Source organism: Lepisosteus platostomus, chromosome 14, assembly GCF_059453375.1.
Source record: "Lepisosteus platostomus isolate fLepPlt1 chromosome 14, fLepPlt1.hap1, whole genome shotgun sequence".
Classification (NCBI taxonomy): domain Eukaryota; kingdom Metazoa; phylum Chordata; class Actinopteri; order Semionotiformes; family Lepisosteidae; genus Lepisosteus; species Lepisosteus platostomus.
Window position 1 is genome coordinate 4,920,588 of NC_142624.1, and position 18,904 is coordinate 4,939,491.

The 18,904-nt window shown below is 41.1% G+C and overlaps 1 protein-coding gene across 13 annotated transcripts in view; it reads right to left on the reverse strand.

Annotated features, from left to right (window-relative positions):
- The window catches only part of LOC148648765 (abl interactor 2), a 104,318-nt gene that overhangs the window by 55,902 nt on the left and 29,512 nt on the right, over positions 1 to 18,904 (reverse strand). For all 13 annotated transcript variants that reach the window (XM_088606659.1, XM_088606658.1, XM_088606661.1 and 10 more), the window contains exon 2: positions 1,560 to 1,727. In XM_088606659.1, coding sequence (XP_088462785.1) covers positions 1,560 to 1,727 — 168 coding nt within the window. The remainder of the gene's footprint in view (positions 1 to 1,559; positions 1,728 to 18,904) is intronic.

The window sequence follows — 18,904 nt, forward strand, 5'->3', positions numbered from 1 at the left end:
AATAAACATTTCCGATTATCCCAAACCAGGATTATATTCAATATACTTCACCTTTTGAACAATTATTTTAGGATGTCTGTAAAACCTAATTTAGCTTCCAAGCATGGTGACTGGTCCAAATTTAACGTCACATACGCCATCAACTTCAAATTTTCCACGCATTCCACTCATTTGATTGATAACCAGAATCTGTGTTTTTTGCCATGTGGTCATTATTACTGAAGTGAAGTCTATACCTGAAATACAGAGCCATGCTATGTGCTAATTAATACGGTCAGGACAGAATACAGAACAATATTCCCTTTAGAAATTTTGACACCAGTCAATTTGCCATCAGACTGAAAGATAAATGAGTTTCAAAACCCACAGAGCCACAGAGAACTCATATTCACAGTTCAGCAAAAGTTTCTCAGCTCCTGAAGCTAGACCATGCTAGCTTTTACGAATGAGCACATCTCTACCTTCTCTAAAAAAATATGTAATTTTCCCTGACAATGTAATTTCCACATGCAGGTCCAAAATGAGACTTTTTGCCATCAGACACTCTCATGCATTATCAATCGGTGAATATTAAAAACCATAAGCCGCGAGGTAAATGGGGGGAAAAAAAGTCAAAACACTAATCATAGACTAGGCTTTTCCACACGATATTGGGTTCTTGACTGTTTCTAAAAATGAAATTCATTATTTAATGTTTTTTGCAAAGAAATAGCCTAAACTGTTCGCTGTAGATACCACAAAAAAAACTAAATTTTAGCATTAGCACGAGCTCATATGCCAATTATAGGAAGAAGGAGGTGTTCGTTATTGAATAAAAAACAGAAGTGCAAGCAATAAGATTATGTTATTATACTTCATTCTGTATATACAGGAGATTACTGGGAACGACTGCACATATATATATATAAATAGCCTGATGTTCGATGACGAACGACTTGACATTAGCCAGAGGCCGACAGCTGCATACATCCAACCAGTTGGGCTTTTCAGAAGCTGTGGGCCTTCCTAGATTAAACATCTGAATAAGAAATGGAATACTGCAAACATGGGGTACTTTCAGACAAATACTCATGAGTGTCAGGAACACTCGCTGATGCCGTCAATGTTAATTCACTAGTATTTTAGGATTATTTAAACCACCAGAAAATTAAACAAGTGAGAGGGGATGAATGGTCTTCTCTCATTTGTAACTGTTCGTGACAGACTGTACCCTACTGGGGCCGTCCCAGGGGCCAGAAACTCTCAATGGAAGCCTTTTCATGCCAAGACGGCTAATATATTTAAAAAACACCCAACTACCCCTAACACCATAAACCTCCTTCAAATACTAAAAGCCTCATTACACCCCTGGAAAAATGTGGAATCCTAACTCTTTTACCAGTTAACCAACTATCTTACACACCTCAAGTGTGACTATTTACAAGTATCAGAAGCTCTGTAGTGGCCTCTAGTGGCAGGACAGCCGCAATTACAACCCCTTTCTGTAACAGACCAGCCACATCGTTCTCTCATTTTTCTCAGGGCTCGCAGTATTGGTGCCAGCAGAAGCACGGCCTTACCTGGGAGATGTGGTTGATGGACGATTCCATGCGGCGCAGCTGGGACGCCTGGATGTCCAGCATCTGTAGGACATTGTTGGCTAAGGTGTTGATCAGGTAGGCAACGCTCGCCAGCGACTGTGTTGTGTACGCTTTGGTTTCTTCGAGGGCTCGGTGTTTATCTACAGCCTGCAGAGGGAACGGGAAGACAGCGGGTGACAGGTCAGCTCTGCAGGAATAAGCACAATGACGGATAACCGGCTGCTGTGATACACGTGGCATCAATAAGGTGATTAAAATAACTGAAGCATTAATGAGCCTTCAGACCTGTCTTAAAAAGCATACAGTCCCTGAGGGCTTGAGCAACTGCACTGCAGTATATTGGTCAAAAACACAAAATTGTAATGAAAAACATGAAACCAAAGACTGAAAATGTATAGCTTGAATTAAAGTACCTTCATTAATGTACCAGCGTTCTAAAACCTTCCAGTCTGGTTTGGTCAAAAGGTCACTTTTTTGGGGGGCAGTATCTGTTTTCTGATTTGACGCCGTCTAGTGTTTTAAGACTCGTCTGTCCTGTAACTGCTTTGACAGGATGAGACATGTGGACAGACCCCCCCCCCCCCCCTCCAACAAAGCCATTCATCACTGGATACACTGCAAACTCTGCAGTGCCCATCTGGAGAGTTAAACACCTCTCACTGATGTCACATCAAGTCAGCTTGAAGGTCACAGGTTTGCCAGAAAGTAAAGCGAACCTCCATGATCATACATCAATTTCCCTTCGGGATCAATAAAGTCTTATCTATAATCTTACCACGGAACTGTGCGTTTTGAATTTATAGGGAGACTAGAGCCAGTTCTTCTCACATATTGGTGCAAAGAAAAAAACACCACTGTATCACACGCGTGACATTTCACGTGCTGTATCGGATCTACAGCCCCAATAACGTTCTATATCTTTCTGCCCACGGTGCTGAGGAGAGCTTTAACCTGTGTCACAAGAGTGGGAGCAGTGGTGATCTCAATTCCTTAATTCAGTGCTGGAGGAGATGAGACAGGAGGAAAACATTCCCAATTCCTGATCCGAGACCACTCAATAAAACAAAATGAAATCAGTGATCAAAAAGGAAGGGTTTGCTGCAACCACAACTCCTCTCTATAACTCTATATTACACTCCTAAGACTCTGTTTCACTTCAAGGGAGAAAAACTGTTGTTGGAACATCTAACTGGTACACATACCTAATACAATAAATACTAATAAAATGTATTTCCAAACCCCCCTGGTACCCCCACTTCGAAGAAATGAAATACAGTTTCATTACGAAGCACCACTCAGCCGTTAAACTGACGACAACAAATGGCAGCGACAATGTCTGAGAACAAGCAGCTGAGTGAAAGAAAACTATCGCGTTCAGGCATGGCTGACCAAAACACAGAAAACGGCCATTTAAAAACTGAGAATGAAATAACTCCTGAAACAAAAAGGGGTATTTCATCTTAGCTCCTCGACATACCCTGTGCTCTATGATTAAACTCCTGCCTGCCATTTGAGGTTTCATCACCCATCATTGTAAAATACTGGCCTTGGAAATGACTATCAAAAAAGCAGTAAGCGTTATATATTTCTCCCCTCCAAGTCCATCAGCACCAACTGTTCCTTTGGCAGACTGATATTGTAAGCATTCCAATACGCTTGTCGTATATGGCAAATAAAAAAAATCTTGAATCTTGAATTGTGCTCCTTCTCAAACTAATACCTTGTCCTCTAGAGTAGACTATGGCTGAATGTAGCTCAGTGCAATCCAATTACCCAGTCACCAGCGTTTGGAAAATTGCTTTAATTTGAAATAAAAAGGAGTTTTCAGGCAAATGTCTAATTTACGAGGACAAATGGATTCAAATATTTCAGCTGCTCTGCGGAAGCACATTTTCCTGCTTTTAAAAAAAAAATCAAATCTGAACAGTTTAGGAACTCCGTGCTGATTAAAGTCATTCAATCTTGATGGCTAAGCCGGAAACAGGCTCTAGGCAGAAAGGATCGATTGTGACTGAGCCCTGCAGTAGAGATCAAAACGCATGTGGCTGGGATGGAAAAATTGTGTCCCCACACACACACACACACACACACACCTGCAGGGACTCTAACAAAGTACAACATCAATGTTAAAGTCAATCCTGCTAAAAATCAGAAGAACAAATAAAGTAGATTCTGAGCAATCTAGATGCTAAGAATACCTAATCCTTTCAAGACACGTAGAGTGTCAAACCCAGTGCTGCGATGTTTTCTAATAGTGGTTATTAAAACGTGCTTAAGTCACCCAATTGCTTTAACTTTTAACTTTAAACTGCTTTAACTTTAAGCCTTTTAACTTAAGATCACTCCTCATAGCCTGGCTGACATGTTATGGCATATTCTATCCCACAGGATTCACTTGGGACTGATTGTGTGCTGGTTTGGTTGGGCCACCTGTTGTTTTATAATCGGCTGCCATTTTGCAAGTTGCAATCGAGTTTTTGCCCAGCAGTTAAGGGCGGACTTCGAAAAAGGCAACTGAATTCAAGAGCTCACTGCTTCGAAAGTTTAGAAGCCAAGATATGAATTAACGCAATAACGTTTTGCTTGTGTGCCCTCGATTCACTAGAAAGGGATGAACTACTGCAGCGTTGAGGAAATATTCGGCAGAAAACAGAAAAACTTTGTGGGTCCCTTTAAACCTCTGCTCAAATTCGGAAAATATCGCTAGGCCGTAACGTGTGTACTGCTTAATGAAGGAAACTACATTAAAGATGATCAGGCCAATGAAATGCTGGCTGTACACCTGTGATTCAAGAGAGCTTATAATACACAGCCTTCAGAACTCCAGGCAGACAGAATTTAAAAATAAACAATGCTGTACTGAGGGGAAAGCGGTAATTTCTAGAGTGGATCAACAGGCTGATTTGTACACCACAATCGGCAAAAATGGAGGCCAACGCGTCTCATTAGAATGACCAGGCTGTGCGTGGAATTTCAGGGGATCAGCAATTCTGTCTAAGCGGTATTGTGCTGGAGGCAGGAGACACATACCCAGAAGCCCAGCGCTGTTTGAATACCAGCCTTTGTCCCAAAGTACCAGATGAGCACTCGCACAGTGTCAGCAGTACCAACCAGAGAGAGCACGTCCATCACACATTGGCTGATATCAGGGAGGAAAGAAGAACATCATCTGCGTTATCCTCACCAGAGAAACAGGAGTCTCTCCCGCTGTCTTCAGCTTCAGGGGCTCTCTACAGTTTCTATTTGCAGACTCCTTTTCTAAGGACCTTAGAAAACCTCCTGTCAGTTCTTGGATGTTAAAAGCTGCCAGCAGATCCCACTTTGTGAGAGATTTTACGCTTTACCAAAACTGCTGAGGGACTTGAGAAGCTCCCTTTTGATTCTGGGGACCGCCAGGGGACCCATTGCTCCAGTTAGTTCTGCTGCTTTAGGAGGGAAAGTAAGTTGTCAGCTGTTCTCAGATGACACATGCCTTCTGGAAACAGTGTGCCGTACCAGAGTACAGAAATTTATTTTTGTTAGTGAAGGAATCCCACCTTAGTCCTGCCGGTACATTAAAAACTCAGCAGCTCAGGGGCAACAAAAAAGGACGAGAAATCTGTGGACATCATGCTCTTAAGTAAACACCTGAAATACGGATATGAATTCTGAGCATCCAGTACAACTTGTTTACTATACACCTCACCAGACTAACTCACTGCATATTTAGTACGTAATGTGGGACATGCTGAACACAGTTTCTAAGCTTTAATCTGTTTTTTTTCCCTGTTATTCCCGATTGTGCGACAGTTCCCATATATATGTCAGTGAGTTTTCAGTTGTCAATTCCCAGTATGTCTCCTTTCTTAGGTAGCTTTAGCATAATGCCAGTTGGGATCAGTCACAGCCACCCTGGCACAACAGCACACTCACTGCCAAACTGTATCCAGGGATCCACCACAGTATGTCACCCCTGGCCCACTGGCACACCCACTGCCAAACTGTATCCAGGGATCCACCCCAGTATATCACCCGTGACCCACTGGCACACTCACTGCCAAACTGTATCCAGGGATCCACCACAGTATGTCACCCCTGGCCCACTGGCACACTCGCTGCCAAACTGTATCCAGGGATCCACCACAGTATGTCACCCCTGGCCCACTGGCACACTCACTGCCAAACTGTATCCAGGGATCCACCACAGTATGTCACCCGTGACCCACTGGCACACCCACTGCCAAACTGTATCCAGGGATCCACCACAGTATGTCACCCCCGGCCCACTGGCACACCCACTGCCAAACTGTATCCAGGGATCCACCCCAGTATGTCACCCCTGGCAGATCTGGTACACTCACCAGAGTAGACCATCTAGAAGGATACACTGTATGACCCCAAGGGCCTAACTGCTATGTCTAGCACTGTGGTGTACTGTAAAGATCCTTTATACACTGCTTTTATATGCTTATCACACATAAAAATGCTCTTTTTTGCATAGCTCTAGGATAGCTCCTAAAATTAAGCTTTTGAAAAGAAATACTAAAATAATAATTCCATTCTATGACAGATATTTTCTTCTTAAAGCATCTGTTCATTTCTAATCTCAATTAAGAGTTTACACTTCACTAACAGCCTCCAAACATGTTTCTTAAACAGATACGTATTTTTTTAAATAGCTTTCTTTGGTGATTATAGGAGCCGACTCTCAATGTCATTAAATTATCACACTTACATTTTGAACAACACATATACATATATGTGTAAGGTCGCAAAATCCTGCAAACTAAACTGATGTTTAACTATTTTTACTAAAGAAGAAGTCTCTCGTCAAAGCTGTTTTTTCCCCCCCAAAACATGCAGTGTTTCTAAAGCAAGATAGGAAACTGACTCAATAAGACAAACAGAATTTGGGCTGCCTACATTATCAATGAATCTTAAGACATACACTTATAAATTATTTAAAAATGTATTATAGAGTGTAACACAGAAGATGGAGATTTAATAGCACCTTTCAGGAAAGCTATTTACAGTGTCTGTCACCTCTATAATAGTATACGAGTTTCTTCTACAACGACTATCGCTACAAATAGAGCATTAGTAGTGAATTATTTGTAGAGCCAATGTCCTCAAACACAAAAAATGATTAAATTTGAATTTTTTGTAAGAAGAAAATAAATACATTTTTATTTAAACCCATGGCAAAATATGACAACTTCATTTTAATAAGACAATAATATGCAAACCAATCGCTTCCATAAACACAGAAATTTCAGCTTTAAATGTGAGAGCCGTACAAAAAGTGCTCTTACAGGGTGTCAGCCACATGCGACAGTCAGAAAAGGCATCTGTATTCTGACCACACGCTAGTTTTAATTTAAATATGGAACAAAACAACTTCACATGGCCAAAAGCAACAGCACTAGACAGCATTTCACAGTCCTGCTAGCTTTCAACAGATCTGATCATTTTCTGTGAAGGAGTCTTGTGTATTTGTTCTAGAATAGTCTTTTCCACTACAAGGTCACTCCATCTGAATTGGACTTTTCATGTTATAGGAAGCTACAAATGGCCTTTTAAAATGAACTTACGGACGATTATGAGAGCAGTTCCTAAGACTTAGAAGAAGGTAATTAGTAAACGGCACTGCATTATTATGCTTCCTGAAGAGAAAACAGCTTTTAGAATACATATTGTGGAGCTTCACGGCACAGAGCAGTGACATGGAGGCAGAGTGACTAAGAGCCACAGAGTGTCACCACCGCCTTGGGCTCAGTATAAGGTCACCGCATATTCAAAAGGACTGCCGCAAGTGGGAGGCAGAGAATGGCGCCTTTAAAAAAAAATCCTTTCTTGAAAAAATAATAATTACAAGTCTAATCCTGAAGGGGGAAAAAAACAACAACATGTTAACAAGCCCAACCCGTTCCTACACATCGGAGACAAAACCAGACCCCCCTCCCCCCCCACCCTACAAACACACAACCCAATGCTCTTTGAATACCGAGTGAGCCTGACTCCCACACAGCCTCGAGGTGAAACTGTGACTGAAGCGCTTTTCTGAGAAGACAAATTACACCCCAGTGGCGGCGCTGATGGGATCGCGACACCCCTAACTACCGGCCTAACGGAGGAGGTGGCTGACGAGCTCGTTAGGCGGGCAAAAAAAAAAACGAGGCCTGGCACTTTCAGTCTCCCTGCTCTGTGACAAACCGTACGTCAAGACCAGAGAGTGACAGCACATCTCTCTGAACAAGTGACCCCGTGTGTGCTGGTGTGTCTACGGGGGTCTAGTGCAGCCATATTAAGCTTCCTGCAATGTTTCATGCTTTTCAGGCTGCTTTATGTTCTCAATTTTCCAGCTCAATCCCCTCTGTGTTCCAGTCAAGCTCACTGAAGTCCCTGGTGAAATGCCAGCACACAGCATCCTGTCCACTAGAACAGGGTCCTTTCCTCCTGATCGCCGACTCCTCCATCATTCCTGGCTACAAGACCCGATAATCAGCTGACTGCTAGCAAGCCGCTTTTGTCTGCTCAGCTCCAATGCCACACACCGAGACTGACCACACTGGACACCCCAAAGGCATCCTCTATTGCTCTTTTGCTCCCCAAAGAAAAAGCACACAAAGATTATTCTTCTCTATTGTTCACTGGCTTTTCGGATACAGAGGGGCTCCAGTAAAATAAACAATTCGTCTCACTAAAACAGAGCCCGAGTCACATGAGTATCAATAGAATCCCTGAAGTGGACAGATTTTTATCATGTGTATAAACAGTTTAAAGGAGAAACCCCATGGCTGTAAAACACTTTTTCCATAGAGACACTTTAAAAAAAAAAATTGCACCTTATTTTCAAGCAGTTCTGACCCTCACTGACAAATCTCACTTTCTAAGTTAATAAATACGGGCAGCACTCTTCTCAGTTTCTAGATGGGAACAGTGTTGAGCATCTGAATAATTCAATTTAAAGATTTTTGCGAATTATGAAAATTGGGGAACCACGTTGCTTATAAACCTATGGTCAGATCCTTCTGAAATCTTTACCTAAGAATTTGTTCAGTTATCACCAAGGTTGTACTCTGCACATTGTATCTACAGATATACCCTCTTGATTCTTCTACCTGGGAGATCAAGAAGCAAAACTTACAATAATATAATGTGTAATTAGAGAACACAAGAGGAAACTACACAAAAAGGCAATCAAAACAGAGCACAGGAGGTACTTTACACCAAGGGTTGGAGGGGAATGGAACAAGTGCCCCAGTCATGGTGTTGAATGGGAAACCCTGGCTTTCTCTCAAGAAAAATAAAAAAAATAAGATGGATAACATCAATTAATTAATGGGCTGCAAAACTCCCGCACGGTGACCAAATAAGATCTTTACAGTATGGGAGCTATCAGACAGGACAGACTTCTCACTGGAATACTAATCTGTAAATACTGGGATATCATTACCAGGATACTGGCTCTAAACCAGCTGTGAACGCTGCACATGACTGCTGGCCCACACAACACAGGCAGCTGTTTTGTGTCACTGGTCAAGGTCTTTCAAAACCAGTTAAGGGATTTGCCAGCAGCTACATCACCCTGCAGCTCACCACTGGCAGCCCACTGAAGCTCAGGTATGAGTCCAGTCAGTACGTAGAAGGGAAACCTACAAAAACTAAGCATACTAATGGGAGACGTGTTAGTAGGACCAGTAGGGGGCACTCATCCTGTGGTCTGTGTGTGTGTCTTAATGCCCCCAGTATAGTTAGGGGACACTATACTGCAAAGAAGGCACTTTCCTTCGGATGAGACATAAAACCCGACTCTCTTAGTGGGGACTAAAAATCCCAGAGCATTTCATGAAAAGAGTTGGGGTGTAAACCCTGATTTCCTGGCCAAATTCCACCCTTGGGCTTACCAATTACAGATTCCTAATTATCCCCATCTCTGAACTGGCTTCCTCACTGTGCTCTCCTGCCCACTTTTAGCTGGCGAGCGTACTGGTATACTGGAACATTGCTGTTGAATCATCCAGGTGGGGCTGCACATTGGTGGTGGTGGAGGGGAGTCCCCATTACCTGTAAAAGTACTTTGAGTGGAGTGTCCAGAAAAGCGCTATGAAGTGTAAGGATATTAATATTAGTTAAGAAACTTGAAGTGCTAGATTTTAATTCAGAAACAATGTAACCAAAGGCAAATGGAAAATAAAAGTTCACATATGTCTGATAAACAAGAATAATAAAAAAACAGTTTCCCAGGCAACCACTGGCTGTGTGCAAATAAACAATATAGTCTTGTTACTATGTTGCTGCAAATCAATGTAATATCTTAATAAAACACAGAGATTTTGAACAGTAACCTGAGAAACACTAGTGACATAAAAATATACGTCCCACAAAAAAAAAACACTGAACATGGGGAAGGAACACTATGGAGGGAATGAGCTGTATCTCAATGTGCCAAGAAATTAGTCACCTCTGATTAACTCAGGGGTCTGGTGAGGCCAGACATGACTGGGTTCAGCAATTCAACATCATTAAACAATTGCATGCACTTGAGAGCAGGGCAGATCAAGTAAGACAGCTTCGATACTTAATTGAAAAAATGTTTGCTTTGGAATCCCAGAACTGCTCGCTTGCATGTAGAATTGAAGAAAAACACATTCTCTCCTGAGTCCAACAAAGTCAATTTTGTGCTTGCCCTTTGTGACTTAAGAGCTTGCTTACAGATGTCATGAACTTCCAGGAAAGATCCCGGGCGATATTACGACTTATGGAGATCACCACAGCACATTTCACTAGAGGCGGCGCGTTTACTTCAGAGTCGTTGCCAAATCCAGTGTTAAACAGGCGATAAAACCTGACCGGCCAAAATCCAGAAATCCCTGGAGATACCTTCACCCTCTCACAGGCAGCTGCGTTTGTTCCAATATATCTGTACATTTAAAACGGTCACGTTCCACTCTAGGGACACCTGCACATCAGTGTATACCTGCACATTATGTTGCTGCTGTTGCACAAAAAGCCAGAGAATAAGAACGTAGGAACCACAGAAAGACGACAGTAAAGATTCAGTCCTTGTGACAAAATGACTTGAAGAAGTCCCGAAAGCTGACAGCACTCTTTTTTTGTTTTCGAGAGTTTTTTTAAAAAGATGAACAATATTTTAGTAGTAGTAATAATAATAGTAATAAGAGCTTTTCTGGACACTCCACTCAAAGCGCTTTACAGGTAATCTTTCCTGATGTGGAGGGCAAAGAGTGTAGGTTTTCACAAACGCATTTTTTAATTGAATGGATTTAATTGAAGAAGAAGATTATCGATTGGAAGAAAGATTCTGCCTTGCTTTTCCTTCGTTTTCCGGGCCATTCCAAGTATGCAATTAAGTGAAAGTTATTACTTTGGTTATAAAACAGTTTTATGGTTCCTTAAAAACACCAAATTAAAACTCAGGAGATGAAAGTATGAATAATTCTTTTGCTGTCTCGCCAGTTGAATCAATATTCTTTATTTCATCCTGAAAGGTTCTGATTAATGCAATTTCCAAAGAGCTCTTATTTAGGTTTAAGCGTCAAATGCCTTGATAGATGTCTGTCTAACACCTAGATAATGAAATAAAAGTTTATGTATGTAAATATTATGCAAATGTTAGTCAATTGTTGTGTTCAGCTCTGAAGGACTTGTATTCTGGTGTAGTACTGTGCTATAGGCTTGCAGTATAATTATGTACTCATATGAGCTTTGGGGTATCCTGACTCTGGACGCCTAGATCTCGTTTTTCTGCCCTCGTACGTAAAGACAGGTTTCAGATGGGTGTAAAACAATTCCGTGATATAATAAAAACAAATGCGGTGCTATGGGGCTTCTGGAACCTTTGGGATGAAAAGAGTTACATTATAGCAAGAAATTACTTTTGTGTCTATCATTGTTATTCTTACATTTACGATAACTCCTTAAACTACCACCAATACTTTATTCACCAGCCATTTGAATGGTGATGATTTATTACCACACAATGGCATATGATTAATTTAAACCAGGCAGTCATTTCTAGTTTATTAGATCTTTCAGTTACTCTTGAAATTCCCTACTACTTTGTATAACTGAATTATTGCACTACTACTACTTATTATTATATAGTGACAAATCTGATGCTGAACTGGGAATAGCTGTCACTCAGACCATGTACTAAATAAATTAAATTAAAAGTTCTCACGGCCCACCTCACTCATTAAAGCACCCATGTAAACATCAGGTTATTCACTACAGCAATTTGTGTGAAGCAACTTATCCAAGAGTAGAATAGCAGATTGCCTGGGATTTGAACCCACAACTTTCCAGTCTATAGCCTGTACCCCTAACCACTACTCCAAACTGCTGCCATTTAATCGCTAACAGTCTAAGATCTGAAGAAAAATCATTACAATGGTCCATAAGGCAATAATTTGTGAAATTCAGCAGTTAAGAGTGATGCAAACACTGAACTAGACACCTATTTCCTTTGTTTCCCACAAATATGCTCTCTATCTTTATCTCCTAGAACTTGATTTATCGTCTTTTAGAAGTGAATTTTATAGAGCTGTGAGAGTTTTCTCTGATTGTTTGCAATGTTTTTTTCTTTCGCAGAGAAGGGAAGATTGCCTTATAGACTCTAAAAATTGAAGAACAGATTGAAGAACAGTTGGAGGCCTTCATCATTGAAGTAAACCCAGCTCATCATGGAGAAAAATAAATTGATTAAAGTTGGAACGAGGGAAAATTCATTCCTGAAACAGAAACCCCATTATTCGGGTTTAATGTTGTTAACCTACACCAACTCAGGGCTAATGTTAATTCACACAGTAGCCCACAGTCGATTAGATGGTTGAAATAATGATAGAAAAAAATGCTCCCGACGACACTTTTTAATTGTAAAACTGATTAATTTCTTTCAGAATTAAATGGCAGGTGTATATATACCAATCCTGAATCCATGGCAACAGAGAACCTGTTAAAAACAGAATTTAAAAGCCATCATAAACATTCTACCTGCGTGTATGCATATAACGAGCAAGAACGAAGAGCACAGTTAAACAGCAAAATGGTAACTGATGAAGCCAAGTATTGCTTTTACAGCAGCTACATAATTACCGCTGCTTAAAAACCTTTTTGAAACGGCAACCTGTGCATGATGCACAGAACTGCCTATGCAACACACGCAAAGAGATGCAAGTGGGAGACAACTGCTTTGTATGATCATGGAGAAGGCCACTGGTGTGCTGTAATTACTGTAATCTCGCTGGATTACGTGTCGCAATCACGCCTCTTCCACCGAGAGAGATGTAATGAAAGAGAAAGAGAGGCAGAAGGCAAACTATTCTGCGATGTGATTGAAAAGAAAAAGAAGGAAAAAAAAGTCAATTTCAAAAAGGTTTGCACACTCATTTCAACAAGCGATTTTGGCACGACATATAAATCGGTCAAATGATTCTTTATCACCAATTGCAAGGGGCAGAAGTGTCATCATTTTCTTTTTGCTGATCTATATTAAGCATGCTCGCTTCTTTTGAAGACATGGACTGGCGGTATATTTTCTTAGCCTCTACACTGTTTTGTTGCTCAGCAGGTTCAGGCGTGGACGGTTTCGTATTGGCCGGTAGACTTCACAAAGCGTACTCTGAGGGCCTCATGAAACACACACGAAAAGTCAGAAAACACGAACCAATGAACCACAACCAAGAGAGGAGATGGACAGCATAGCTGGCAGAACTCCGTCCCTTCTGCTGAAACCTACATGGGTACGATTTTGAGCCCAAGTCAAGAACAATCTACATGTATAAGTAGTTCAAGTAGAGGGCTGTGTCAACATGCGTAGGCTGCAAAGGAACAAGAAAAGGTTTATTCCCTGCTGAAAAGAGAAGAAAAACACGATGTTTCGGCAGTGAAAACTTCTTCGGGTATGATGTGAAAAGCATAGGACAAGCACAGAACAATTATTTTGGTGATAAACAACTTTTCAATTTATTAAATTTAACAGCTTCTGGATTTGCTAGAACAAGACATGAGAAGACTTTTCCTATGGTTTTGAGACAAGAAAATATTATTCGTGATAAGGTCTCTACTAGTATTACCTAGACAGCTTCCATTGATATTCAACTTCCTTTGCTCGTTTTCAAAGCACAACCGATGTTATTTGATGAATGCAACTCCACTCGAAAGCTTAAAGGATATTATTAAACGTCAAATTCGGTAAACAAGCCTGATTTACTTGGAAACAATGAGCTGAACAATCTTTACATTCCAGATGAGTGATGAGTGACACATTGCAAAAGCTCTTCTCTGCCCAAGAAACGGAAACTGTTTCGAGTAATATAAAAGAATGATTTATTAATTCGGGGGGGATTATCGAAACCCAGCTGTAGTCTCATCATCCAAAATGTCTGTTAGAATTGGCGTCACCGTGATATTGCTGACATTCAATTCAGTCAAGGACGAGAAAAGGAAGAAGAAAAAATCAATCAGAGCTCGTCTATTTTGTCGAGATGCCCACCTGTGAGATAAAACTGCAATAAGGAACATAATCTCGGCATAGAGCAAACGTTTTATTAGCATTAACTCTTGTGCTGTGGACTACATTTTTCATGCAGCTGCTCTCGGTCACCTTAATGATACCAAAACCAAACTGTCTTCTTTAATCCCTGGATCAGGGGGTTTCAATCCTAGTTCCGAAGGGCCACAGATTTTGAAAGCTGAAAGCAGCAGCACCTGAAGACCTGCAAGAAGCTGTTGACCCAGTTAAGACCGAAACCAGCTGGTTTAGTTTGTTAACAGCTCAGATACAGTAGAACAGAAACCCTCCCAGAAAATCCAGGACTGGACAGCCCTGCCAAACATTTTTGTACATTCCACTAAAGCTTAGGCTGCCTGAAATATGTAGTTACTGCTAACTTTTTTTTACCCAAAGATCAATAGAACCCTAAACACCATACCCTGCTCTCAGGAACAGTTCAACACTGCTGCCTTTTCCCCTCTCAAAGAGCACCACTGCTCTATGCCCCGGTAACATATTTGAAATTATGAAACTGTCAAATAAAATGAATGTCGCGGAAAACGTAGAACACTCAACACTTCCATTTCTGCAGAAATATTATTTTCCCAACATATTAATTATGTCATTTAAATACTTTGAAGTATCTGGGCTGAAGCAGGCCAGATACAAGAGTCATAATCCATCACCTTAAGAGGACCAACAGACACTGCAATGCCCGAGTCAGAAAGGAGTTCCCTAATGCTTTTCACTGTTTTCTTTAGAACGGTGACAACCATTTCTTTCTTTATGAAAATAACAAAGGCACCCAAGGAAGATTTTGACTCGAGGTCTTGCAATGTTTAATACTGGCTTTTACGCATGCCGAATGAACAGTTGATCCACATGTTGGGAATGTTTGCCCACGGACAACCACATATAAATATGCCTTCAGAAATCACGGCGTGCAAAAAAAGAGAAGAGCTCTGACATCACAGATCATGAATTAAAGATAGCTTAAAACAAATGACCGCCAAGTTAATCAGCCAAGGCACGTGAGAGGGCTGACATGGAGGCCATGGAAAATCTTCATTATCACTGTGTCAGAATACCATGACTGTTACTTAGCCAAGAGACGGAGGCTCATAGGGAAGGAGAGACACCGAATTTGAATTTTTCTGAAGTACAAGCCCTGAGGAACCTTCAAAGTCTATTTACATAGACTAAACATGCTCTACAAAGCCAAGGTCCTAAATTTGATAGTTTACCGGTCTGAACTTGGCTCCTAGAACCCTTTTTTACAAATCTTTTTTAAGCTGAAGCTGAAGAGTTCCCCAGGTGAGGTTAGAATAGTTAGGCGGGATAATTTCAAAACGTTCGATCTTCAACACGACAGCTCAAGTTCAACAAAAACTGTTCTCCTCATTTTTCTTTTAGGAGCGGAGATATACGGAGTGAATGTAACCATAAACAACTTATAAGGAAAGATGAGAGAGGAACAGAAACACTGTTAAATACCTGTGCATCAAGCAACCATGTTTAATGGTTAAAACCGTGTTAAGTTAAACATAATAGCTTAAGTAAAAAACTGCATTTATTATTTATTAAATTAGACACTAAACAGATACCACACCTTTTATGGGTGGGGGAATAACCATTTCAAAGCCAATTAAAATTATTAAAATAAGTACAACCCTGCAGTTCTGGTCAAATCAAAGAAGTAACACTGGTCACACAGATGAAAAAAATCTAAAACCAGATTAGTAAAACTGAGGGTTGATTTAATAAAGTGCAAACTTAAAAATATATATAAGATTTAGAAACTTTGCTGCCTTTTTCAAGCAGAACATGGGCCATAGACTCAGTTCCCACAGAGCTCTGAATCTAAGGGCTTCTGGTTGTGTTTCCAGCTGAACTCTGTTTCGGACAATTTATTTTAATCAATGGGGCAAAACCGAGTACTTCTCTCCAGGCCTTGAAATGTTGACTGCATCTTGAATCAAGACTGAGCTTTTTAAATAATCCAATGCAATGTGAGCCAATGATAAGACTGCAGAAGAAAGACAGATGTTAAGTTGGCATGAAAACCAGACAGATGCTAAAGTACTCTCAGACTGGGGAAAAAAAGATGCAAAAGGAACAAAGCTTCACTGCTGAAAGCTGATGTGATAAATGACCGTACACCCTTATTGGAGACTCGATCAAGACTAGGGCGAAGCAAAAAACCTCTAGTTTGGGGCTAACATCAGAGGAGAAACATTTTCAAAACAACTTACAATTGTTTCCAAGCGAGCAAACCTTTAGATCAATAAATTATTTTGGGATCCTGAGATCACATGAAACCCAGATCCCAGCCCAAAGCACTATGAGAATATGAGAAATTAGGATAGTTTCACAGTGTGTAAGCACTTGTAGCAGGCCTACAAAATGTCTCGGAAAAAAAAATAAACAGGTAATAAATCAAGAGTGCTCCTGGGGCTTTACAAATCAGCACTCCCAGTCAATCTACTATAAATGGACAGATTGAATGCGAAATCCTAAGAACAACACATACCAGGATACATATGCAATTAAATCTATAAAGGTATGCTATCAAATGGCAGTTCTGGAAAAGACCTGTAGGACTGTAAGGTTTAGACAAGTGTACAGGGTCAGGGATGTAATTGGTTTGCAAATGCACACTGGAGTGTACAGCAGGAGGCTGTAGCTGACACTGGCGGCAACTCCTATAATTGAGAATTCTTGCAATCCATATGGATTCTCAAGTCAACCTCGGAAAAAATCTTTTTTTTTTTAAATTGAAACGAAACTGGATTTTGCTTTTCTCGCCAAATTCCAGCCGGATAAGCTCCGCAGACTGAGGAGAAATCTGTAATTCCCAATCTACGTGTCCCGGGTAGCACAACCCATCATTAACAAAACCACTCGGGCAAACGCCTTTATTCACCTCATTTTCCCCCTGTGCCGAAATGCGAAACTGGGTAAACGTGCAAATACAAAAAAAACATTCACCTTTCTTTACTAACAAAGACTGGGAGGTGACGGATATATTCAGGCATATGGGGAATTTCCTCTATGGAGTATCTTGTCTCCAGAATACTTCAAAAAACGCTTCAGAACAAGGACGTAATCATCTAAAAAACATCCATATGTCACAAAACAAGAAGGTGTGGAAAGACAGGAGAACGTTTTGGAGAAAATATCTTGAGGAAATTTATAGAAAGCTGTATTTTTAGGAACTAAGAGCTGTTTAGAGTTACAGCTCACCTCCAGAGAATTTCACTCATGGCTCATGTATGAAATGTAAATGAGTAGGCTTGACAGATGTGTGGGACAAAACCAAGTACTAACCAAACACTGCACTACCTCACAGGGCCTGACGCAGATGCTCTCACAGATGGGGGTTATTTAGACTGCCAGGTTCATAAAAAAAGAACCTTTATGAAGAATAGACAGATGCTGCTATGCTGGTGTTGATAGGACTATTTGTAGGCATTACTCTCTCTCCAGAATTTCTCCAAATCAGTGTCCCACTATCATGACTGGAGACACTTGTACTGTAGGAACTGTTGTCTTTCTCATGAGACATTCAAGCTGGTTTTGACGAGGTCATTAAAGATCACATACTTGTTTGGAAGAGCAGAGCCCTGACTAAATTCCATTGCCGATTTGCACAGCCAGGTCTACCTACCGTTTAGAGAGGCTGTTTATTTAATTGGCTAACTAATCTGGCCTTTGCATCTGACCTGACCAGAGGTGGGGCTGGACGTGCAGAACACCTCTCACAGATCCCCCAGATGGGCGATGCACTCCAGTGGTGGCTGAAGAGATGCGTCGAGTGCATTAAAATTCTTGCGGATGGAAGGTGCTATTCAAATGCCTATTGTACAGTGCTTAAAAGTGCTTATTTTCACGAGCAGAGGAGTGAAAAACCTTGTTTCCCCCCCCACAGTCTTCCCCTTTGTCACAGCAATGTGCAGATTTTCCACAGCTGGCTGGCTAATTAAATTCCTGCGGGCTCAATAATGCACAGAACAAAAGATTTAGCCAAGCACCCACAACCTGAAGAATTGATGGCGCTGGAATCCAGCACAGCAACAATCTGATTTTATTCAACCTTCCCCCTCCTGCTGACGCTAGTTTGCTGAGCCTTTCTAAGTGTGGCCAAAGAGGCATGCATTGATCCCTGCTGCACTTTCAGACTGCCTATTGAAAATTATTCAGCTGCAGCTTGAAGCACAGCCCCCCCCGAGTATCTATGGGGACAAGCCTAGGCTATCTTCAGTCACACACCTTACTGAATAGCACTTTGAGATGATACTCATGAAAATGCATCATCTAAAATAGAGATCTGAATTAACACTGGGTATACGTTACCTACAAAAATCAAGTTCTGATATTTTCCGAAGGTCATGTGCCTGAGATCAAAAGTTGTTTACTCCGAGAGCACTTTCCTTTGGCAATCAAACACACCAACCTCGTCACTAGGAACTGAAAGCCTCCGGAAAACCCTGGGAAGTCCCACAGATGTCAAAGTAAATCCATGAAATCATGCTCTTGGCATAGCTGGGCTTTGATGCCATCTCCTCTGTAGCTCTGCTAACACATGGGACATGGGACATGGGACTTTCTAACATGTAGGACCACCACCAAAAGAGCCAAGCAGAGCAAAATGGAATGCCCCCAGACTGTAACAAAGGAAAGCAAGGCCAGAGGCTATAATGGAGGAAGCTAAATGAGGAACACAGTATTTTGAAAGAAAGGGCTTCCACACAGGCATGGCTCATGTATTAATTAGGCAAGTAACATCCCAGAGACTTCAAAATACATTCTCTAATATGCAGAGAAAACT